General features: G+C 38.8%; 2 protein-coding genes across 2 annotated transcripts in view; one reads left to right on the forward strand and one right to left on the reverse strand.

Annotated features, from left to right (window-relative positions):
* spock2 (SPARC (osteonectin), cwcv and kazal like domains proteoglycan 2) overlaps positions 1 to 22,217 on the forward strand; it is a 38,346-nt gene extending 16,129 nt beyond the window's left edge. Inside the window, exons 2-10 of the mRNA XM_066679864.1 lie at positions 3,795 to 3,840; positions 8,522 to 8,636; positions 10,532 to 10,637; positions 12,762 to 12,876; positions 14,263 to 14,382; positions 14,736 to 14,954; positions 17,529 to 17,591; positions 18,699 to 18,836; positions 19,803 to 22,217. Of these exons, the coding sequence (XP_066535961.1) occupies positions 3,795 to 3,840; positions 8,522 to 8,636; positions 10,532 to 10,637; positions 12,762 to 12,876; positions 14,263 to 14,382; positions 14,736 to 14,954; positions 17,529 to 17,591; positions 18,699 to 18,836; positions 19,803 to 19,948 (1,068 nt within the window). The 3' untranslated portion in view covers positions 19,949 to 22,217. The remainder of the gene's footprint in view (positions 1 to 3,794; positions 3,841 to 8,521; positions 8,637 to 10,531; positions 10,638 to 12,761; positions 12,877 to 14,262; positions 14,383 to 14,735; positions 14,955 to 17,528; positions 17,592 to 18,698; positions 18,837 to 19,802) is intronic.
* A 450-nt stretch (positions 22,218 to 22,667) lies between these two features.
* tysnd1 (trypsin like peroxisomal matrix peptidase 1) lies at positions 22,668 to 26,375 on the reverse strand. The gene is made up of 4 exons (XM_066679418.1): positions 24,943 to 26,375; positions 24,724 to 24,854; positions 24,177 to 24,362; positions 22,668 to 23,765 (listed from the first exon to the last, which is right to left on the reverse strand). The coding sequence occupies exons 1-4, from the start codon at positions 25,980 to 25,982 to the stop codon at positions 23,563 to 23,565; spliced, it is 1,560 nt and encodes a 519-aa protein (XP_066535515.1). The 5' UTR covers positions 25,983 to 26,375; the 3' UTR covers positions 22,668 to 23,562.

Raw genomic sequence — 26,375 nt, forward strand, 5'->3', positions numbered from 1 at the left:
CAATATATATATATAACACGTCTTCTACACATTAGACCTTTATATAGCTAATCCTTTCAGAAAAGAATGACAAATATTGAATGGCTGTTTAGGATGGAGGTTTGTCTCTGACTTTGACCTAGTAATCTGTTTCTGTACACACTTCACCTCTATGAATACCACACTAGTCATTTTTGCCTCTGCTAGTACTGAATGTTAGATCACTGAATTATTTACAATGTTTTACTGTTAAAGACAATCTTCAATACATTCTGACACAACTGTGCCTGAAATCACAAACTTCTAGAAGGCTTTCATTTGCTGCTGTAATACATCTGCATGAAATACAGCACAACAAATAACTTCATGGACTGCTTATGCTATCTAAAATATCACACTGTCAAGGCTATGTGCTGAGGATGTCTGTGAATTCAAGCTGTGCCTGTCTGTTGCTCTCTGAGCTCTATTGAAGTCCAACAGTGATGCTAATCTGTCTGCAAAGAGTGTACAGAGTGTTCAGGCTTTGAATAGAAAAACTATATTAGACACATTGTCTCTCCTCCACACATTGCAGTGAAGATGCCTCAGCTATGCAACACTTTTAACACTCCTTGCTAAAAATAGGGGATTTTCAGTCACTTAGTATAAAGGGAATATAATGTGCTTTAAAGTGTCATAAGATGTTATAATGTGCTGAATGTTTTAAACCATGAAAAGATAAAAGAAATTGTGTTTCAGTACAAATATTTGGTATTAAATTCAGACTTGTGGAATATTGAACATAATTACTGAACTGGGTTATGTCAGAACTGAGTGAACTCACTGCTTCAGTTTGAACAATTCCACAGTAAACCTGTAATATAATAGGATGTTCATTAGCAGGAGCCTAATATCACCATGCTGTATTCCAAACATCAGCTATAGTCAGGTCTAAAGCACCCCAGGCCTGGACAGTGTCGCAGTTAAACTCTGTTCTCTGGAGCAATGGAGCAGCACGCAATACCTTGGGTGAGTTAGATGGGCATGTTCTTATGGATGAATGCCACTAAACCTCACTTTGTTGTTCAAGAATCTTGTCTAAAGCCTTCAGAGAAGAGTAGAAGTTTTCAGGGGAAATGTTGGAAGAGCAGATACCCACAAATAAATGTAGGCAGTATATTGTATATATTTCAGTACAGTATACAGTATAATGATGTTTTTTTTCCAGTTTTCTACACCTTAGCAAGTGAATATTCCTTATATTGGCCTTGCAAAACCGGTGATATATTTTGAAAAGATTTATTTGTGCTGTGCCATTGTTTCAATGGTTTGACTCATACTTGTGTTTGCTGACCATTGCAGAGATGAGGAACACATTGGCAGAATGTTTTCCACTCTTTTTGTGCTGTCTGAGTGTATAATCATCATACAGTCAACAGGAGTGCATGTCAAAAGCTATTAATTATTGCATTTAGCTGGAGATATGTTTAAACATAAGCTAACATTGGAAAAAGAAAGCTCTTGAAATAGCTCTTGAAAACCACTTTGACCCACACAGTACATTTCATCTATACTTGTGCTGCACGATGTATCATTTTAGCATCGTCATCACAATGCACACATGTGCAGTAGTCACATAGCAGGATGTTCAATGTCATGTTGAGTACGCTGTGGGTGGTGCTGGCATTTCATTTGTCTTACTAAGAAACATAAAAGAAAGATGGACTCTGTAGACTGAATAGAGCAGACAAATGAAATGGGGTGGGAGTTGGGGAAATGAAAAGCAAATCATAGAGAGAGATAGACACATACTCTTCCGAAGCACTGCACTGCTACATTACTAAGACTGCAGTGGTTTTGATTATTGGTTAAATAATTTTATAAATGTTCTTTTACAATTTTGTCTACTGCTTGGCACAATAGGAAACCACTCTGATGTGTTTACAAAGCTCCAATGTCTGTAAAAAACTTAAGGATAAACTGGCTCGGTCTGGTATGCTAGCCTCTCTCTCTCTCTCTCTCTCTCTCTCTCTCTGTCTCTCTCTCTCTCTCTCTCTCTCTGTGCTCATGGCAGAGGCATCTGGAGTATTCCAAACGTTGAAAAGCATGAAACGAAATTAGGATATTGCTTGTGACTGATCCATAGGTGGGTAATATACACTTATTTTTGTTTTAGATCACTTAAGGTGGAAATATCTCCAAATTCAGCGGAAGGCTAACTGCATTACAGAAAGTGCTAGCTACAAAACAACTCGAGTTACAAATGAGTTTCTGTGGTAATTCAAACACTGAATAAAAACTTCAGCCACACTCAGACAACAGTCGTTTTTCTTCTCAAACATACTGTTCCACTTTAAAAGACACTGAGTAAACAAACCAATTCCCAACAATTGTAGATATCGAAGCATTCTTAGAAACATGTCATTAATAATATTGCATAATTAAAATATCACAATATATATTGAATGTCAGATTTTTTCCTATATCGTGCAGCCCTACTAAATTCCATTTTTTTATTTTATATACCAAAGAAATGTGCATAATTCATACATCCATATACCAACAAAAAGACTGCAATAGATTATCAAAGGTGTGAGGTATTAGCCTATAAGGGAATGACTTAATTTCGGAGTTCATTGTCATAAGGAATTCAGGCTGCTCTTCGTTTTGATGGAGCAAAAAGCCTTTAATTGGCTGAGGCACTTTGATTAACAGTGTGCAAATGGCTGAGCTGAATTGGTGCCAATCATAGAGTAATTTACTTCAACGAAATAGGCCTCTAAATGAAATGCCAAAGCGCAGTCCTCCTTTATGAGGAATGCTTATCCCCAATGTCACACTGTATGGCATGAAGAGGTTTCTGGCAGCGCTTTTATGTACTGTAAATTTTTATGACAGAGTATTTCTCAAGAGTCTACAGCTCTAGCACAAGGCACATAAATTCACAAAATGGCTTGTATTTATTGTTGGAGAAGGACAAGTAAACAGTATGTCTGTGCTGGACACTGACATTGTTTAATTTATTACCAATCGCAAGTGAGTACATTTTAACCTTGTTTTTATACAAAGAGACACTTCTTTGAATTTTTTTTTTTTTTTTGGTGATTTGACCTAAACTCTGTTATCCACAGAATCTGTTGTCATTTATTGTAATAAGTTGAGGTTTATGAGGTTGACTAGGAGCCAGTCCATTTACATGGGTTATTAACATTAAAAACAGCTGACAACGCATTGCAAGGTGAATGTAATGATAATGTATATGAAACTTGATTTTGAATAGCAGATGCATGATAAACAGTGTTGGCCTATTTTTAATGCACACAAAGGGGGGGTTATGCAGATGAAGTCTAAAGTTCTACCTGGGGGCATAAGATATTTTAAGCATTTGAATGTTATCGTCATTTTTCTTTATAAAATCTCCTAAGAGACACATTGTTCTCCTCTAACTGCCTCCTTTTCTTTTCTCTTTGACTCATCTACCTCACGTTTCACCAGGAAGTGGAGGTCAGTAACGCTGTCTAAATCTGTCCCATGCCCTTGCCTTTCTTTGATGTCTCTTTTAAGATGAGTGATTCAAACCCTCTAACTCCCTTACCATCCATTTTAACTCCAAGATTTTCCAATGTACAGCCTTCTTTCAATTCCTTCCTTTTACTCCTGTTTTTTGAACTTCCATCTGCTTGTCTTTCTGTCCACCATTTTCTGCCTTGCAAACCCATGACAATTTCATTACTAGGTGACCGGATCACTATATAAGATACATTTCTCAATTTCCAAGTTCAAATTGCCAGTAGTTCTAACAAAAGTGTCTCTCTCTCTCTCTCTCTCTGCCTCAGGATGATTACATCAGGTCATGGGATGAAAGTCAAAGCTCAAATGAAAGTAAGTCCCTCTCAACCCTCATAAACACCACAGATCTGTTTCAAAAAGGATTTTATTTTTTAATTCAGGGGTTGTATAAACAGTTACCCTGCATTTACAAAACCCATTTCCAAAAAAATTAGGACAGTGTGCAAAATGTAAATAAAAACAAGTCATGTGTGATGTGTAAATAATTTAAACCTTGCTGGCTTTTGAGCTGTGCGCTTATAACGAGTGGGATGGTCCCAGTCATCTTTAGCCCAGTGGATGTGGCATACATGATTAGTAAAAAATTCAGCTTTTTATTTGTCAGGCCACAGGACACTTTTCCACTTTGTCTTAAATGAGCTTGTGCCCAGAGAACACAGTGATGTTTCTGGATCCTGTCTATTTATGGTTTCTTCTCTGTATGATAGAGATTAACTTGCATTTTTGGATGAGGCAACGCAGTGATTTCCACTTGAGAAACATTTATGTTATTTAATTCTGTGTCACCTGAGGGTCCAAAGACTACAGCCAGCTAATACTGGTTGTGTGCTTTGCCCCATGAATATATAAATTCCTCCAGATTCTCTGAATCTTGTAATGATATTATTTACCATATATGAAATATCCAGGTTCTTTACAATTTTACTTTGGGAAATGCTACTCTTGGTCCTGGTCTTTAATACAACTACAAATATTTCCCAGCTTTAAAATTGAAAGACTTAGCGTCTCTGTATGCTTTTTTTAACCCTGTCATGTCACTGGCCTGTTTACAGTTTGATTCATTTACTTTTTGCCCACATTTGGCCTTGAATGATGGTGTTGACTCAGGGTGAGTCTGTTTGCCTCAACTCAGCTGTAAGTTCACTTACATGAACTTACGACAAATATCAGGTGTGTTGAGGAACAAATTTTGGCCAAATTGTGCCATACTCAAGTCAAGCCTGGCTCATGACATTTGGCCCACATGTGACGCACACAACACTTGCCAGTACTGTTATTGGACTGTAAGTGGCCAATAATTGAAAAAGATTAGGCCTGAACGTGTCTGCTATGTGGAAAAGGGGTTTGTACCTCTCCAGGATGAAAATGTTTTTGCCAAAATCCTATGACAAAAGTAATTTAAAACACTGTCAGGAATCAATGTATTTTAGCCATTTTAAGTAATAAATTCCTATAAATGAGCTGTTTTAGTCATTCCAATAAATGTCACTGTTTCTTATGACTTATGTAGTGTTCCTGAGGTAGCTACAATGTAGCCTGATGTCTTATGTCCTTATGCTCAGAATGGTCTGGGCATAGCAACTCTTATCACTGCAGGCGACCCTCTTCCTCAAGCAGTTGCCAGACACTAAATAGATGTAACTGCTCATGGCCAAGATGAGGTAATCTGCTCTGTGTGCTGGAGCAGAGCGATGGCCAGGTACATTTGAACATAGTGTCTTGATTTGCAGTTCAAATTAAGTCCACAGAATAGAGAAGTCCATTAGCAAATATCGCAGAATGTAATTAATGGGTAATTGCCAGTTCCACTGAAGGCCCTGTAAAAGCCTTGGGGACTTGATTTAGTACAGAGTGACATTGGCTTTGTTCCCACAAAGCATGAATCCACTTAAGCTGCAGACATTGGAGCTGGAGGTCTGTGAATTTGAAGATTCATTTTTAAGTTCACACTCAAAGCCTCCTTGAAGAATTATGAGCCTTCTTAGTGCAAACTGTTCAAAAGAAATTAATAATAAGTGTCTTTATCGCAAATGACATCATTTTTTAACCAAAAGAATCCAAAAATACATATCCAATATATAACTTCTATAAGACTGTATAAAGATGAAATGATTAGTAAGTTTGACAGAATGAATTTTGACATTTATCATGCTTGACGTGGGTGGCACGGTGGCACAGCAGACAAGTAGTTCAAGTCCCACTCCGGGTGATTGTCTGTGAGGAGTTTGGTGTGTTCTCCCCGTGTCGGCGTGGGTTTCCTCCCACAGTCCAAAAACACACGTTGGAAGGTGGATTGGTGACTCAAAAGTCTCCATAGGTGTGAGTGAATGTGTGAGTGTGTGTCGCTCTGTGAAGGACCGGCGCCCCCTCCAGGGTGTGTTCCTGCCTTGCACCCAATGATACTAGGTAGGCTCTGGACCCACCATGACCCTGAATTGGATAAGAGGTTTCAGACAATGAATCAATGAATGAATCACGCTTGATATGTGTCCCAATAACATGTATGCCACGCTGTTATTTTACTTTCTGCTTTTAAGTTTTCAAGTTTTTGTTAATAATACTAAAGCCGTGGGGTGGTACCGGAAGGTTGCCATTTCAATCCCCAAGACTGGCGGTAACATCCACGGCTGAAGTGCCCTTGAGCAAGGCACTGAATCCACAATGTGGGTTCAGGTGTGTCCACTGCCACAGATGGGAAGACACATTTTGTTGTATGTTGTACAATGACAAATAATTGCACATTATCATTATTATCAAAGTGCATTTAATATACTAGAGTATCTTACAATAACCAGGTGCAATAGTTGTGATATTTTTGACAGCAACTAATGTTTACTGCTCAAATAAATATCTAACGGTTAGTCAATATACACATACAACCATTCTGGCAAAAAACAAAAAAACAAAAAACAAACTGTATTCTGAATGTAAAATATAATCAGAGAAAGATTTCTCAATTTTTCCTTCCCTTCTGTCTCAATTAAAGCTGAGATGACCTGATTCTTTCTGAGTTTAATAAAGCTAGGGAGGAAAGAATACCTGAAAGATCCTCCCATCCCCACCTTACTCAAGCAGTGTACTGTCTCAACTTTAAAGGCAAACATCTGTGGAGAAACCTCTAGGGCTTTTTATTTCTGCTTTAAGGGACACATGACAAGCTGCTCACTGATCTTAGAGGGAGCAGTGACCCTATTTATTTTGTTATTAAATGAAGTTGATAAAATGTACCTCATAGAGAATGAGTACTTCTGTCTGCAGCCTGTGAAATAAAAAAATCATACTGAGGACCTTTTTTGACCACAAAATAACTTCATCTGCATAATAACACAAGCTTTAATCTATTTAATCTTTTAATGCTTGTATGATTATGCTACCTAGTTTGGGTTATCAACACACACTCTTCTACATCATGAAATAAACCAAAAGGGTGTCTGAAACCTTTAGAATATCTGTTCTCCATTACCAACATTTTACTGCTATTTTCCTGTCACATAGTTCAGGTGATACAACTAGATTTATCTAAAAATGCTTAAAGACATTATTTTAAATGGCCTCATCCAAGTTGATTGATAATTATCATTTATAATTGAGAAACAAATAATAATTAGATGTGAGCTATCAGTCACATGACATGGTCACCTTCAGTTTTTTTTGTTAGCTGTGTAAAAAGACATTTTGTATTGAAAATTGTAACACACTGATCTGCATCTGGAGAGGTGATTTATCAACTAAAATAATATCTAATATTCACACATTTTTGGCCACAATATTGTTTGGTATTTGTTTGATTTTTTTTAGACACTGTATATTTGGTATATTAATTTACAAATAGCCCCAGTTTGATCCAAAATAACCAAATCAAATTCGAGTCATGGTGAAACATGAGATTTCACTATGCATTCAGTTATTTTCTGGAGAATCAAAATCAAACCTTTTGTGAGCTCAGAGGCTTTTAGTCTTTGCAGATAAAGCTTTTGGTCATGTATTCTAAATTACTCTGGCATGGGAGAGGGCTTTAGCCACTTTGCATCATCCTGTCTGCCCCTTTTACTGGCTGCATTAGCTCAGGGCTGGAGGTCCTTACTTTCAGCTTGAGACACTGATGATCACATTAAATGCTGCAGCATCCATTGTAAACAAAGGATGACTGGCTTGATGATGCCAGGAAGCAGACACAGTGTTGGTGCTAAAGCTTCTGGGATTTTCCCCATCTCCCTAAGCTGGATTTGGCTCCACTTGGATATGGGAAGTCTAATTACACATTTTATGGGGTTAAGCTCTTTGGGCATATTTTAAAAGACATATCTAGTGGGTGAAAATGGGCTGGCAGTATTTGGAGAGGTAAAAGGTGTGTGTGTGTGGAAGCAAAGTGAAATTGGTGTTGCTCATCACAGTCCAGTCCTACAGTTCTCTATAGTGGGCTTGTTGCTATGGCAACATCATCATTCATGTGTTTCTTTAATCCATATGAAGCTGTAGTGATAGTGTGGAGCTTAAAGCTCCCCTCAGTTCCTCTGTACCATATACACATGCATAACACTGAAAGCAAATATGAATGTTCTTCATTCATGAATGAATTTTATGCTCTTAATGCCCATGTAGCTACAGGTATCGAGACAGTGACATGACAAGCATTAGTGCTTAAACAAGGAGAAGGCTGGTGACAATGTGACAACAAATTGGTTAATTACAACCTCTATCATTAATGTGTGTCACTAACAGTTAGCAGAATTACAATATTTAAATAGGTGTAGCAGCAATATATTTCTCTCGTGAGAGGGGACAGTTTTGTGAATGTCTGGGTAGAATATCTGATCTGCTGTGATTCTGTGGTTTGACAGAACAGACCTGTAGTACTGATGCCTTCTAACCTTAAGCAAATGTATGTGGTTCCAAATATTAGCTGTCCAGCAGATTGGGCTTGTAACTGTTCTGCATGCTGCTACAGTGAATGTGTAGAACACCATGCCAATGATCCTCTGTCCTTCAAAAGATGTGGACACCACTAAAGACCCCTGCCAGAAGGTGAAGTGCAGCCGACACAAGACGTGTGTTGCCCAGGGCTACCAGCGCGCTGTGTGTGTCAACCGCAAGAAACTGGAGTACAGGTGAGCTTAATCCAGAGGGAAATAACTCTCCTCTATCTGATTATGTCTCTCCCTTTCTCTGCCCCTCCTTCTGGCTCTTTTTCTCTCACTGGTTTCCTTCCCTTTTTTCCCTCTTTGACCACTTCTACTTGTCTATCTTTTCCCTCATGCTCTTTAATCTCTTTGTCTTCTCTCTTTCTCATCCTCTTCTTGGACCTGTTTCTTTTTATCTCTTGCTGTTTCGTGTTTTTTGCTTTCTGACTTTCCAATATCAATTTTCTTTGCTTTTTCTCTCTTGCTTTTTGTGCCCTCTCTCTCTCTCTGTCCCTTGGAGACTGCACAATGATCTTGTTCTGTTTTGAGGGAACAATCACAGATTTGCTGTCAAAAAACATATTTAAGAATGTCAAAATATATTTACTGATTTAAGCACAAGACTCATAGATAAGAACATAATGTTCAAAAATAATCACTTGAGTGTCTTGAGTGTTGTTATCTTATACATCTTTCTTTATTTTTTTCCTTGAAGCCCATTCTCTTGTAAACACATTTGCTTCCTACTGCTACACACTTCTTAGTTGCTTCATTTTAGCTCCCTGAGGCATGGTTACACACAGTTAGACAACTCATTACAGAAAATATACTCCAAACCCCACCCCAATCTAAATTAGACCATTTATCTGCAGTTGGACTGCTTATGCACAGTAAGTATGCTCACATTTAGCCGTAACAAAGGAAAATAAAACATTTGCTTTAAAAGCATGTTCAGGCTTTTCAGAATAAAATAATCGCACTGAAAATCAAATATATTCAACTTGAATTGTTATAGCAGTCAATATTGCTACACTGCACTAACACTAGAAAACAACTGTGAGTTGCGTTTTGAGATTCAGAGGTTTCACATCAACAGCACTCGATGGTGCAACAACATAAAGAGCTGCTGGCTTCCTACTCAGATCCCCTAGTGGTCACCACGGATGCCAGCCCTGTACTAAAGGGCTGCAGATTCATATATCTTTGCTCTGATGACTACTGTGTCCTTGAACACAGCATGTATCCATGAGGCATTTTGCTCCCATTTGCTCTGCCACAGCGAACAGTGGCCTTACATGGTATAAATACATCTTAAGGTAAAGGGTCATGTGCTAATTGAAATTCAAATGTAGATAACACATTAAAAGACATTTGAAAGCTATCATTAAGAGTAAAAAAGGAAAATGTAAAATTGCAGTGTATGGTAAAATTATATTACTTTAATCAATCTTTAATCAATGTGTCTATAAAATTTCATCAGGAGATATTCTCTATTTACAAATGCATACTTAGAAGCCCTGCTTGCCCTGTCCACATGAAACCTTTAAATCTCAAGCCTTTAAATCAGTTAGCTTAGAGCAAAACCATACAAATAAATGAAAACATAAAACACATTTCATGGGTCTTATAAAACTCTCTTTATAAAATTTAAAGAGCAGCCATGAGCAATGTATAAAACTGTATGTATTGAGCTGTATCTGTTGTTACTATCTGCAGCAATGACACAAGATATCTAATGAGACAAACGGGCTACTTTATGCTTTTACTTTAAAATTTATATATGTGATTCCTGGTGACGTCTCAGCCATCCAAGTGCAGGAGTCCAAGATAGCACAACTAACGTCAATCTCTGTGGGTGTGTAGAATGGCCCTTCCTTTCCTCCTATGGTTCAACCTAGTGCTAGGAAAATTAATGTAAAAACGTACTGCAGATTTTCCTAATCAGGAATGTGTACGATATACGACTACATTATTACATACAGTATATTTGCCTTAACTGCTGTTAAGGAAAAATTTGGATTGCAGAGAGAGTTGATTGGCTGAAAACATGATTAGTCAGTTGATTATTGTGAGTGTTGCAGTAATGAGTGTGTTTTTCACAGGCTGAAGCATCCAGTGGTGGGACAGCAGGAGAACAGCTGTAAGCCCTGCCCTGTGTCTGCTTCTGCGCCTGTGTGTGGCTCTGATGGACATAATTATGCTTCTCAGGTACAGCACATCTGCTGCACTCATTTTATTATACACACCATTAATCTTATTATATAATCTAGTAGTCATGAAGTTTTTTTTTTATTTATTTACTCATAGTACTGTATAACAAGTTTTGATGGTTGTGGTGTTGTTCTGGTTTTTATCTTTATGAGCTTTTTCTGTGCTCTTTACTGTAGGATATAATTATGGTCATATGTTTTCTAGTTTCAAATGTTTCCCTCTGTGACTCACCTATGTCTTACTATGTACAATGACACTAGGTCCCTTTGCTATTCGACTACTGCTGGAGGTTATCCATATATACTGGCCCCCAAAGTCTACAAAAGCTAAAGATAAATAGCACAGAGGGATTCCCATCAAAGGATGGGTGGATGAACACCCAGTGCCCAGAGAGAGAGAGAGAGAGAGAGAGAGAGAGAGAGAGAGAGAGAGAGAGAGAGAGGGAGGGAGGGAGAGAGAGAGAGAGAGAGAGAGAGAGAGAGAGAGATTTATGTGTTGTCTGTTAGATCTTTTTCTGACCTTGTTAAGATGCTGGGGTCCTGAAGTAAAATAAGGTTTTACAGGAGCCTTGTTTGAATGGTGATGTGTCACTGGAATGAGTCATCGTCTTGCTTGTGGTCACCTTTATAAATATTTGATCCGTATCTGAACTATAATTCACACCCTGCTACTCTGAGAACTGAGCATTATGCAGTGCCCCATGACAGTGATGAGCTTTTGCTGCAGCATATCCTGTGCTATTTATGTGCATGCATGGGTATGATGTCATATATTTTTGCAACAAAATGTCCTGAAAAACAGATAACATAGAAAACCAAGGATGGTCGACAATATCAGGACCAATAATATGGTTCTGATTTTGTAAATTTCTTTGCTATTTGTAAGGTTAATTTCTCTTTTGCCACTGATTTTAAATTGTGGTTGAATGCTCAACACAGTCACAACAAAACTCTGTATGTTTGATTTGGCAAAAACCTGTTTTTAATTTAAAATCTGTTCAAAAGGAAATACTGACAATAGTAAAAGTAGCTGGTGTTAAAAGGATAAAATGGAGTTGTTATGTAACACGACAACCCTCGTATATTATGTGTAATACTTCTGTGACTGGAACAGATACAATGATCTAGCAGTATCTCTTTAAAAATAAAAAAAATAAAAAATAAAAAATGGATGCAAGGCATTTAATGCAGCATTTCAAATACTATGATTTATTTTTAAATTCAATTCAAATGTATTGTTATTTTTTTCTCACTACAGATGTGTTGAGTGAAAAGATAATATGATGATATATTAACACAATTTTAAAAGTAATTATGCAAAAAAAGACTGATTATGCTTTGTAATGAAGCATGCAGTTGTCTGTGGTATCTGCTGTGTACTCTGGAAAACTTCATGGGAAATTATATTTGAATTATAATAGAGCACTTTATCACTACAGTTAAGTTTGGGTTTAGAAAATACATTTTCACAATAAAAATAATCATTTCAACAATAATCATTCATTCAATATCTGTAAGCGCTTATCCAGTTCAGGGTCACGGTGGGTCCAGAGCTTACTTGGAATCATCAGGCGCAAGACGGGAATACACCCTGGAGGGGGCGCCAGTTCTTCACAGGGCAACATACACACTCACACATTCACTCACACTTACGGACACTTTTGAGTCACCAATCCACCTACCAACATGTGTTTTTGGACTTTGGGAGGAAACCGGAGCACCCGGAGGAAACCCACGCGGACATGGGGAGACATACTCCTCACAGACAGTCACCCGGAGCGGGAATCAAACCCACAACCTCCAAGCCCCTGAAGCTGTGTGACTGCGACACTACCTGCTGCACCACCGTGCCGCCCTCAACAACAGTCAGATGTTATAAAATCAGAACAAAATTGCTGGAAACTGATATTTGTTATGATTCTTAAGAGCACCAGGCACATAATCCACAAAATCTCAGTGTAGGAGCCTGAATAGACCTCTAATTTGTTGCATTTATATGCAATGATTCACAAAACTCATAACAAAAAAATACTTCCCGTCCTTAAGAATATGAGCCTATGTTCTGATGCTCTAAAAAAAAAAACAAGTGAATTTCATGTGCATGTGCATGTGTTTTCCTCAGTGTAAGCTGGAGCAGCAGGCGTGTCTCACGGGGAAAGCACTGAGTGTGAAGTGTGCTGGTCCCTGCCCATGTTCCCCCACAGCTGAGCCTAGCATACCCACAGACAACAAACATGGTACGTGACAGCCACAGTCAACACCAACCTGCCGGTTTCTAACTACTGCAGCTGCAGCAACCATCTATATCACTCCATTACAGTAACAGATAAATATTTATAATCAATGTATTTATTGCCCCTGAAGGGTTAGCTTTTTGCTGATGAGTTGAATGTCTGTTGTTTGCATTAGAAGCCCATTGCACTAGTTTCACCATTAGCCATTCACTGATCTCACAAGACACATTTATTCAATTCCTTCCCAAGAGCTTAATTTACATAAGTCATATCACAGAGGGACTCTTATGTAGTCCAAATGCATGTGGTTTACAAATGAAATTGACCTACTTTGCTAAAGAAAAAAAGTGGAACACCATTGGAATATGAATGCATATAGTGCTACGGAGGCAGAGTATCAGCCTAATATATACTGTCACTGTCAGAACAAAACCTCCTATCGTCAAACCTTTACAGGAAAAGGAAGAGACATTCTTCAGTTTTCAAGGAACATAGTGAAGCAGTCATTTATTCAAAGTATTTTAGGATAATTTCTATTAGTTCAGTCATTATGAAATTAGGACACAAATGTCAATAAATTTAAAAACATTATACATTTTTTTCCAGCAGCAACAATATGCTGTATATCTCTGGCACGGACACTTATGAACTGGATCAAGACACATATAACAAGTTAATTGTAATAGTGCTTTTAGTCATAGTCTTTGTAATATTGTTACGACATCAAGCACCTGAATAAAACATTATATTCTAATGCATATATGTAGCAATTCAGAAAAATTCTTATTGTATTAAGGTACAGAGGTATCTTCATTCAATACATTTTTCAGTACAGTAGAAAATGTGATCAGTGCTAATACATTGTTACATACTGTGATTGCAATTACTTCAGACCAAAGAAGAAACATGGTCATATGCAGTGTGAGATTGTAAGATTGTATAGTACAGCAGATTTAGCAGGCCTTTATCGTAAGAAACATACATGACATATAGATGATAAAGAATACTTCTGCTTAGAGATAGCCTCAGGACATTTTTCTCCTCTGACATCACCCCTGGGAGCTTACAATTCTCCCGGGCTGTATTGATTTATCAGCAGTACACACTTTATCCTCCTGTCTCTCTTACTGTCTTTCCTTCTGGGACATTATTTTGCCCTTGATGTTGTATTTGTATGGGGTGTACATAAACACTATTGGTTATTTCAGGGGCACAATTCAGGAAGGTCCAGGGAGGTTTTAACATTCAGACTCTGACAGTATCCCTGTCCAAGCACCTCTCCTCACTGTGCATTTTATTTTCTCCTTTTTGTCCCACATTCCCTTTTACTTTCTAACCCCTCTGTCTCTCTTTCTGTCTGCCTCCCTCTTTCTCCCCGCCCCCCAACAGAGAGCTGCACGGGTCAGGACCTGGCAGATTTGGGGGATCGTCTGCGGGACTGGTTCCAGCTGCTCCAGGGCAATGCCAAGCAGAACAGCACGAGCAAGCCTGTGGCCAGCTCTGCATCAAGTGAGGCCCCACAGCACTGGGCTGTCTGCTCAGCCAGTGCTTTTATTTGGAACAATGTCACACCAATGGGCTTTTGCGCAAGTTGCCTAAACCCACAATTCACTGATGTAAAGGACACAATAAAATTAGCATCAGAAACATACTCAGAGATTCAGACTCTTTGCAAAGCATATAAAACTTTCCAGTCAGGCTACATCTAGTTGCCTATTTCTTGTAAGAATGTGTTCAAATAATCTGAAAAAGAAAAACTGGAGAATGGGGATATGTGTTTTTTTGATGACACTGATAAACCCATTACAAACAAAAACATCAGGTTAACAGCTAAAGAGCAATTGTTTTTTTCCTCCATACAGTTTTGGACCGCACTCTAGTGGCAACCTGTAAGGACTCCATTGGATGGATGTTTTCCAAGCTGGACACTAACAGTGACCTGTATCTGGACCAGGCTGAGCTAGCTGCAATCAACTTGGACAAATATGAAGTGTGTATTCGGCCTTTCTTCAACTCCTGTGATTCCTACCGTGATGGAAAAGTCTCCACGGCGGAGTGGTGCCTCTGCTTCTGGAGAGAGAGTATGTTTTTCTTATTGATTTTTAAGCTTTTCTAATTTAATCATCATAATTAACCCAGGGCCACGTTAAGATCCATTGTTTAACATGGACGGAGGACGCATCATCCTATTTAAACATGATTTTAGAGCAACATTATTCTGTCCTTGGGTATTGGGTTCTACTGGGCAGTAACTCATGACACCTATACTATTGATCCAGCCATAGCTGAAGCCCTTTTAATTGTACAGCTTGTGGGTCCACATTTCAGTTTCTAACTCTCATAACTGCATAATTTGTATGCAGGTTTCAAAGTAGTTATTAAACTATGTAGAATAATTATGGAATACATTTTAAGTAATACGTATTAAGTTTCATGGCTGAAACCTATAGTTATTATATGGTGTCTTATACATTCAGCAGTGAGAAGTGAGAGAACAGAAGCTCTTGGTTTTGAGTTTTTTTGAAGTCTGAATCACTTTTTAATCCCATGTTTTCTGACGTAGATAACCCACAGCAAATAGACTAAGTTATCATATTTCCAGCTTTGTAGGTACTCAATATCCCCATATGTGACTTATTTTTATATTTATTTTTTCATAATATGTCCCCTTTTAATGAGGTAATATTCAATAATTATTTTAACAGACTTGTCGTAAAGCATACAGTTTCGAAAATTGCTACCTCCCAAAAAAAACTGAGTTATTGTTAAAGTTCATTCATTCATTATCTGTAAGCGCTTATGCAGTTCAGGATCACGGTGGGTCCAGAGCCGGCGGGAATACACCCTGGAGGGGGCGCCAGTCCTTCACAGGGCAACACAGACACACACACACACACAATTACTCACACACTCACACCTACGGACACTTTTGAGTCGTCATTCCACCTACCAACGTGTGTTTTTGGACTGTGGGAGGAAACCAGAGCACCCGGAGGAAACCCACACGGACACGGGGAGAACACACCAACACCTCAAAGACAGCCAGAACCCACAACCTCCAGTTATTGTTAAAGTTTTTAAACCTAATTTTAACCGAGCCAGTCAGTGTTAGGTTGTCTGAGCTGTTCTTGGCCCAGCTAGTGAGGGACATGGCCTACACTCTGTTCAGCCCAATTCTGTGAGGAGGACAGAAGGGGGACACATGGCAGGGAAGCATCGCCAGTACAGCTTAATGCTCTCATGGAGATGCAACCTACTGGCTTTTAAGGCTGAGCAACTAATTATATTGGAGTTTGAGCTCTGAATGCCAGCAAATGTTTTGAAAATTTTACCACACTAGTGTTTACAGTTTTGAAGACAATGGTTTTTTTTTTTAATTTTCAGAGTGACCGTGTAAATATGCATCCCCAGTGACTGTAGTCATTGGATGTGCAAGTGTACATATTCCTATTCAATATAAAAATATGTGAGCTAACAATAAATAAATAACACAGCAGCAATCTGTCTGCAAAGTGTCCTAAAGTGTCACTGGACTTATCCCTCACATTGACGGAACTCATTCAGTCTGCACTGGATTAGGTTTAATTGGTTTTCTAAATATAATCAAACACTGAGAGTAGAACTGAACCATATGTGGGATGTTTGGATTACAGTAATCCAGAACTTCCATCTGCTTCAAACACACCCTGCCTAGAAAGTGAGAGATGAGAGGGAGAGTGACATGCTCTGCATTGACCTCCCTGGTCTGTGGTGCCTGAGGGCAGCGGTTTAATTTGTTTAAGCGTAGGAAAAGAGTCATTTTCTGCTGCCCATGTGTTGTGTTTCTGAGTGAATTTGTATTCGCTGAAGATTACAGGCACAAATGACTGAAGCTGTGGATGTGTAGGTGGCGTGTGTGTGGGTGGTGGTGTTGTGTTCAGTGATTTTCTATGTATGAGGGATTGTGAGCAGCACATTATAAAGCATTACAAGGGTCATGTGCTCTGTGTGTATGAGCATGTATATTCTGTAGTAAATAAGCATCCCTTTTAATAGGTTTATTTTCCTTAGTGAGTGAGTGGGCATGCCTGTTCCATGAAGCGGCATATGTTCCACCCTGTAATTCAAGAAGGAACACAGAATCTCTTCACCGCACACAGACACACGCTAACACCACACTCTACACTAAATCTGCTAATTGTATGTGATTCTGACCAAGCACTGTCTTCACTCACAGGGAGGATGCAGTTGCCATTGGTCTGTCACACTATTTCTTTCCTTCATATTCTCCCTGGTGTAGGGGAAATGGCCATCATAGGACAAAAACAACATCACTGTTGCTTGTTGACAGCCTGCTCAGCCTGGAACACTCTGGGACTTGAACCAGCCAGCCAGCCAGGCAGAACTATATGTGACTATATTGTCAACTTTCCTGTTTTTGACTTTCAATGCATTAGCACAGATTTATTGAACACAGATCTCATGCATTCCTAATAATACTGAAAAATGACCTATGAATTCCTTTGTGAACAGGAACATGCTGAAGCCTGAGTGGCTGCAGTGGGAGTTGCATGGCATAATGCTGGTTTGATCAGAGGCTGCTGGAGAAGCTGAGCCTTTGGCTGGAGGAGATTAGCAGTGCTTCCTTCTAATACTCTGATTATTTTGCTCCTCAGAGCCTCCCTGCTTGGCTGAGCTAGAGAGGATTCAAATGCAGGAGGGAGCCAAAAAGAAGCTGGGTACGTATGAACATTTGTGTGTGTGCAGGGGGGCACACAGTATCTTGAGAGCAGGAATCAGGCAGAGGAAGTGCTCCAAGCTCAGGTTAAAATTTGCAGTAGAGAACCAAAATCAAGCAGAAGGTGGTTAATAAACTGAGCATAAACAGCTATTTCAGTATTATTTAATGTGTGCTTTTTAGCCAAGATTAGGGTAAGGTTTGGAATATTGTTTATTTATCTGTATTCCATTACTGGGTAGATGTTTCCACCAGTAACCTTTGGGACTAGGTGTACATAAAAATAATCAAATCCGCAAGTCATTCAAAAATCAGAGATTTACAATCCTATGTAAGAGGCATTTAATAAACAGAAACAAACAAACACTGGGGTAAGAAGAGAGCAAGAAATAACTAGAAACAAAGGGAAATAGTGAAAGTTAGACAGAGAGGTAGAAATCAGGTGAAAGATGCACTGATCAAACATGCAGGGGTTGTGCTTGAGGAGTTTCATTAAGCAGATGACAAGCACGAGGCTGGGATTAGCTGCTAATCAGGCGTGAGGATTAGAGTGGAGCGGAGCTGGCTCTTGGCCGTGGGCAGTGCTGCATGTTTGGCTCAGACACCCGCAGGACTCTCCAAGGACATTCTGCAGATGCAGCGGCCAACCAGAGCCCGCCAAATACGCACATGCCCCCTGATGCCACACCACAAGCTGCTGTAATTGCCATAGCACAGATCCTTTCCTTCCTGATCCTCCAGCCTATAATAAGCACAATTGATTCTTCGACATGACCTTCAAAACTGCCTTTGAATGTAGGTGACATTGGACTGATGATAATTCTTTTTTTATGCATTCATGTATGCAGTGAGAATAGAATTTTATCACTGTATGCAGAGCCATTACATGTAGTAATCAGTTCACAAGCCTTTTTCCAAGGTTGCTCTTCACACTGAAATGAAGGCTGTCATTTGGCTCCACCACATGACTTATTGCTTGCAATATGTAGCCCGCTTCACAATCTCACCCTCAGTGCAATGCACATTTGATCATTCTGATTCATGCAGCACAAGTAATTGAATTTAAAACATGCATGTCAACCAACAGCATGTGTGCTTCTCATGTTAGGTATGTTCATTCCCAGCTGTGATGAGGATGGCTATTACAGGAAACTGCAGTGCGACCAAAGCAGGGGGGAGTGCTGGTGTGTAGACCAGCATGGAGGAGAGCTAATGGGCTCCAGAATCCATGGCAACCCTGACTGTGGTAAGTGCACAAACACCAGCACACACACACACTTATAGACACACACTTAGACATGGACAGACATATACACACACACACACACACACCCAGGAAGGACAAGGCCCCCTTTGTTCATAGGGCTTAGATCCACAAAAACATCAGTCACCCCTTTGACAGAAGACCAAGTGTTACATTCATTAGGCCAGGTTCATTTCCATTCCAAAAGAGCAGTTGTCTTGCTGAAATAAAGGTCTGCAAGATTAATTACTACTGGCTGAGCTGGACCTGCAGGTGATAAGAACAAATCCCCTGACTGGACTTAAAATAGCCTTTAAAAAGACCAATGTCAAAGCCAAAGCACTTGTTTGTTGTACCCAAGCATGTATTAGAGGTAGCATTTAGTTTTTATCATGAGTAAATTGCTTGTTTTACTTGCGTTGAAGTTGTATATTCATTCCACTGCATTTCACGACATGTTATGGCTCTCATTAAGGGTTCCGTTGACAGGGCTGCAGAATTTATTTGCCCAAGCAATTTTATTTTTATATAGCCTTTATTATAATGATATACAGATTGCAGCTACATTGCTGTAAATGAATCCTTTTCATGAATGGAAGACTGCTCCATTTTAAGCCACGAATTCTCATCCTGGTTTTATTTGCAAGGCAAAGTAACTCATTTTTTATTTATCATAACGTTTTACTTCATGGAAGTTGTCTGTATTTAAGCAGTTCTAGCCACTCAAATTTCCTATCCTGGTTTTCTTTAAAAGCCAGAGCCACACATCGTATATGTTGTTTACCGTAGCTCAACTAATTTGCTTTTTATATTGGTCTATAAAGCATAGGATAATGCAGTTTGCTGTTGCTTTGTTGTTGCTCTATTGTATGGAAACAATGAAAATATGTTTGGAACGTCTATTAAAACCAGCTCCCTGAAGACTTCTTCCAAAATATTTTTGTCATATATTCCTCACGTCTTTTCCAGATGAGGCGACTGGCTACTCAGGTGATTTTGGCAGTGCAGTAGGCTGGGAAGATGAGGAGGAGAAAGAAACTGAAGAAAATGGTGAAGAGGCTGAAGAAGAGGAGGGGGAAGTGGGTGAAGTGGATGATGGTGGATATATTTGGTAGGCCAAAAGAAAGTGGCAGATTGGTCAACTATAGCTTTTCTCTGACTATTGGTTCAGAGGCAGCTCCATCTCTTGCTGACACAAAATGGTGGAACCTGGAGGTTTGGACATCTTTATACTGCACTCCAAACAACATTGACTTGGGGGGAGGGATGGCTGGGTAGTGATAGCTGTAGTGAAATTATGGGTTTGGGAAAGATTTCAAATAATGGTCATATGAATACTTGTGAAACATCTTTTTTTTCCTTTGATGTATGTGCAAACTTGTGCTCTCCTGATAGAGTCTGTAGCATCAGCAATCACAATCTAGAAGCTTGATAAATGGACATTTTCTTTTTTAGACAAACTGGAGCTTTGCCCATGCTGTAAAGTGTGCTTCATCTAATTTGTGAATTTGGACATGTTATGCAAGAAGCATAATAAACAAATACACATTTATCACTAAATATTTGGAAATTGTACATTTTAGACTCAGACTTTCAAGGTAATCTATCCATTTGACTAATAAAAGTGCAAGTAAAATACTGTGGATGAGTTTCAACCCTACACATTAACCTTAATTCTGTATTTTTTTTTTTACTTTTCTTTTCTATTTGATCCATCAGGAGCAACTAGCACCAGGGTCTGGCCACTTCAAACCATGTGTATGATAATCTCTTGGCCTTTGAAGCAAACATCATTTACAGGCTTAATTGTTCCCATGTAGCTTCACTGGTTAGGGCACAGCAGATATAAAGCTCACCACGATGAGAGCCAAAAGCTAGAGCCAAAATTACCCAGGAAACTGCAGCCACTTCTCTGCCACACATTACCTGGCCACCAAGAGCCTCTGCATCAATTCATATGGCAGCACATAACCTTAAAGGAATATTCCTTCCTTTGCCAGGGATAAATCTAGTAAATTGGGCAGCTACCTAATGTCTGTTGTTAGTCTCCTCAGCAGGTCCAAGGCCTTTCTTTTCAAAGATTTGAGTGCATGCTAAGGCCTTAACGTTCTTTATTTGCATCATAGTACAATTCTTTAATGGTACCAGTTTCTTTAAGGCATTCTGGTAGTTTCATTGTGCTGAAATTGGATATACTAAAGCATTATTATTTATATAAATGTGTCTATGTTGTTCTCTTCTTTTACATGGAGTAGTGGATCCTTTTACATATAGTCTCCAGTTTCAGATTTCTCCAGTAATGGAATCCAATTAAAGTAGTTTAAGCTGAAAAAATACATTACCTCTCAGGCAACAGTCTGTCATCATGAATACATTTCTGAATAATAGTATGGAGACTAATATTTGCAACCGCACAATACTCCTCCTGTAGACACCCAGAGGGACCAGACTGCCCTTATGTCTGTTAATCAGATCTCATCATATATGGTGAAATATGAGTCTACTGTAATGTTACTAGGTGTAAATATTTTTGCTGCAAGGGTTTTTAGTCTTAGTTTACTGTGGACAAAAGGATATCTTCATGTACCATATACTTGTAAGACATTTTCAGTATAATGCTTTCCATGATTCTAGGAAAAAACTGTCTTCATTGGTTTTTAAGATGACTGTGTTGTTCATTCAGTGAGAATTCCTCATGCCCCAGTGATTTCATGCATACAAAAATACCTGGGCTATTTGCAGTGAACTCAGTGCACTTACTGTCACCCACTGAAACAATAATGCCATACTTAGACACACCTCGTGAGAGCACAGCTCTGAAGAATGATTTTCTATGTCTCTGCATACCATGAAAAACATTAGGGATGCATGTAATATTTCACATGCAGAGCTTAAGTGAGTTTGAATTATAGATTTTTTCTGGCATGGTAATACGTTCAGATAGACCCAGACTAGAATAAACCCTGAGAAGGAATTGTGGTGTGCATCTCATCTGATGCCGTTTTTCAGCATTGTGGTGTAATATGCTTGCCCTTTTTTTAGTTGAACAGCAGATAACCAATAGCTGACAAAGACATTATTTCAGGAAGATTAAAGCTTTATCATTAGGAGTCTTTCACTTGTCTAACTGTGAGAAGATAACTGTTTCTGATTATGTCTTATTCAACAGTGTAAGAGCGTGCCACCTCCAATTGCTATTCAATGTGGATTAACTAGCTAACACGCTAGTATGGTTGTATTGACCTATAAAACAATATTATTGTAAATATTTTGATTATACATATAAAGTGTATTTGCCCTGGCAGTTGCATTATATTTGCATTTGGCTGCATGTTTCTTTGTCCAGCGATGTCATCTTTTTGCCTCAGTATGATTATTAAAAGCATTGGGGCCAAAGTACTCTATTCTCTTGGACTCTCAAATCATTCAGTGTGCACAAGCTTGAATTCAGGCAAAGCCAGTTGCCTTGGAGAAAATGTGTACAAAAAGACATAAATTACGTCTGAGATGGCATTGGCTAATATCTATTTTTAAAATATTATGGGAAAGGTTTAAAAAATACATTTTAAACGCTAGAATAACAATCTGTCCTAAAATGTTGTTTTTAAATTAAATTGTTTCATTCATTCATTATCTGTAAGCACTTATCCAGTTCAGGGTCGCGGTGGGTCCAGAGCCTACCTGGAATCATTGGGCGCAAGGCAGGAATACACCCTGGAGGGGGCGCCAGTCCTTCACAGGGCTAAATTGTTTCAGAGGAGGAAAAAACCCAAAATAGAATTAAATTTAAAAATAAAGAAATCAGTGAGGAAAAGATTTTGTAAGAAATGTGACACAATATCTCCAAGTTGAAAGAAATTACTTTGACTTCCAGGCACAATAATGAAAAATTCAGCCAGCTAGAAACAGAGATTGTTTGGAAGACACTTTTTAATTGACCAGTTAAAGTAGCAGCAGTAATAATCTGTGTTTTTGTGTTTTCTATCAGAGAGAAATGCCTTTGGCAGTGCAGCAGCAATCTCTTTTCAATCTCTTTCTTTTTTTCTTTAAACAGACTTAGCCCAATATTTACTTAGATTTATTCAAATAATCCTTCTCCTGTGGGAGGAGTAATATATGAGAACGAGGTGCAGGAACAGGCATGTCTCTAAGGCACTTGCACAAACCTTTCAATGTCTGCACCCTTTTCATGTCAGATTTGATAATGGCCTAGTGAAGCATCACAGCACAAGAGAAAAAATGTGTTTTGAGAGGCAAAACAACAAACACAGGTTTTCAAGTAGTTTGCCATACAAATTATAACTTCAATTTTTTAATTGTTTCACACCTGTAACTGATGTATCACTGGATACCTGCTAGTCACATAGTGGCTGAATGGCTTTTAAAAGGATACCTAAATAGAAAGGACATCCATGATGTGTAAAGGTCATTGAACTTTAAATGTAACACTAAAAACCATATTACAAATAATTAGTCTGTTTACAACCCTGTTATAATTACTTTCAATGCTTAAGTATGCAGTAATCAAAACAAAATATCAGTCAATTAAAGTGAAATAACTTGAAAAAAAAAAATATTTTCTCTTCCTTTCTATTTCCCCAATAGACAGAACCACAAGCATTGAGAAGTAGAGCAGCCTCTCTGTGAATACTGTAGTGGCAATGTATGTGTAGGCAAACACCAGGAAAGCTGGACATCCTCGTTTTCATTATAATTGAAATGGAAATATTTACAGCTTACTCTGAGGAATTTGTAGTCTCCAGACTCTCCTAACTTCATCCTCTGTACTGTCCAAAGTCTGAAAAACAGCAGGATCTCCTGTCTGTGAAAACTCTTTCAGTACTGGCTCCAAAACTGACATTGGAATGCTGAAGTTTAAGTGGGGGTACGTCACATTTGCTGCAAAGTCTCTTGTGTTGCTGGAAACAATACCTGGTTTAAAGCAAACGGTTCATGTTCATATGTTGCACTGACAATAGGAAAATATTACAGCTTAGCCAAATAGTGGACAAATTGAAAAACATAATGATTTTTTTGTAGACTTCATATTTATTGAGTGATGGCTGTTATTGGGTAAGGTTTTGCCAGTCACAGATTTACAGTTGTCAGTAAAAATGTTGCTATGGACTAGAATGGTATATGAAGTTGAACATAAGCTTCTTGAAATAAGCTAAGCTTCATACTATTGTTTTACAGCCATTTGTCTGTCACAGATATGTTAAATAAAATGGTTCATGGAATTAAGCTGAAACTTAATAACACACTTCTTGAATAAGCTAAGATTTATAGTATTTTACTGTCATCTAATAAGCTGCATAAAAATGATTTAAATCTGAAACTTACCTAGCAACTCCCCTGTGCTGGCACGGACAACAGCGCCACCGCTGGCTCCACACTGCACTGCACATGTGGTCTGAAGCATCACTGCCTTATTTTTCTTGGCGATGACTCTAGACAGAATCCCCGAGGTCACTGAGGGGCCACAGTTTTTCCCTAATGGACCATAACCCAACACAACCACATCTTCACCTAAAACATAAAAGAAATAAACAGATATTCATGCTGTGATAAAACATAATTATTTTTTCTTAGAAACAATTCATTTTAAAATATAAGTCAAAATAATTTTTTTGTTCCATTGTTTCTAAACCCTGACATTGAACAACAAATATAAAATATATAATTGTGTCCAATGAAAAACATTTATCTCCAAAATAGAAACTTTATAAAAGCAGGAAAAAACCTCCCTTAAAGACCCTATTTTAGGTTTAGTTCTGACTGCAACTATGTGTTTATTACTCAGATTTCCTTTGAAACTCTAGAGCTTCCAAGTGGGCAAAGACATGTATCTACATTTAAAAATTATAAAACTGCAATTTAAATATCCTACCCGTTTGAAAATTGGTAGATAACTGTGGTGCCACAACATCTAAAAATGGCTCTTGAAGCTGCACCACAGCAACATCATATGGAGAAGATGCCTTTGAAGAGTACAGTACACGACCACTTACTGAAAGAAACCTGTGGAAAGACAGACAAAGGTGTCACATCGTGCTGCTTCCTGTTGTACCTGTAAGTCCTATGCAGCAGAAAGGTTGTACAACATTACCTTTCACCAGCTTTGATCCTAACTTGAATAAATGATTTTCCATTGACCACATGTCTGCAGGTTAAAACTACATTTGGATTTAGCAAAATTCCAGAGCCCCAAAACTGGCCACTTTCTACCACAGCCACCATGGGGTATTTTATGTCGGTTTCATTTTGGTTTGCACAAGGGAGGATTTGTGGAATGTCAATGGATGAATATGTTTCCTTCACTGTCTGATTAGAACATACAGCCTGTAGTATGTTTTTTAGAATTAAGTGAAAGGAGCACACTAATGCCAGTCCAATCCATTCACTAGATTTCCAACAAAGTGGGGAAGTGATGAGACCTACAAGACAGTGTGTTTCACCAACACTAACAAAGAGTCCTCCTCCTTCAGTGCCAGGTAGACACCGTGCATCAGTCAAAATCAATGAATTCTCCTCCCCAGCAAGATTACTCACGATGCCTTTACTCAGGGTGCTCATAAAGAGATCTGGACAGAAGGAACCGAAAGGAGATCCACATGCAAGAACAGAGTAGCCCTTTTCAAGGGCTGTACTTTTTATCCAAGGTATAGTATCAGTATGGGTACATTTGTCCAGTCCAGGCATTTTCAAGACCGCAAACCAACTCAGAAATAAGACGTCATGAAGAAATTCAGCCTCTTCATCACCATTATAAAAGTTCCACTTGTCTGCTTCTGTGAAAACTGTCTGAAATGCCCTCTGAAATTCCACACAGTTAACCATCATTAGGAGCGCAGCACGTTGATGTCCTCTGTGATGTTTAATATTTAAGCTCATTTCTCTTGTGGATTCCTCAGCATAATCTATAGAGACTTGCATATTGTGGCTAAAGCTGTCAGAATGCAGTACTGTTGGTTTTTGATTTATGCATTCTTTGTCGATTAAGAATGGTGAAAACACCATACCACTGCACAGCACTATTCCAGAATGAGGGTTTAATACCACTCCGCTGCAGCTCAGAGGACTTCTCCGTTTTGGTCCACAGCTGGTCTCTGAAACACTGACCACACAGCAGCTCTGCTCCACTGACATCTTCACTATTGAAACACTGACTTATCAAGTGGCGGACATTAGAAACTCTGAAATCTGTTGTAATTCTGTAATGCTTGGTAGCTCTACTGCGCCGAGTACGTCTCGTTATCCGCAGCTAAACGTCTATACTAACACGTTGAGGTGAACTTTAAACCTAGCAATACATAACTGTAACAGATAACTAATTAGAATCTGGCCAGACGACCCGGGGAGAGCCACACAGTCCCGCAGCAAAATGCCAAACACGAACAACCTGCGTATAACTCCGCAGTATCGGTTTAGAGCATTCAGAGTAGATGTAGACTGATATAAACAACTATAACTATAACTGAGGCAATGCGGAAACGCTTTACAGGTTGTTGTCTTTGGTTCAGAATACGTGTCACAAGTAGC

This window comes from Hoplias malabaricus, chromosome 8, assembly GCF_029633855.1.
Source record: "Hoplias malabaricus isolate fHopMal1 chromosome 8, fHopMal1.hap1, whole genome shotgun sequence".
NCBI lineage: Eukaryota > Metazoa > Chordata > Actinopteri > Characiformes > Erythrinidae > Hoplias > Hoplias malabaricus.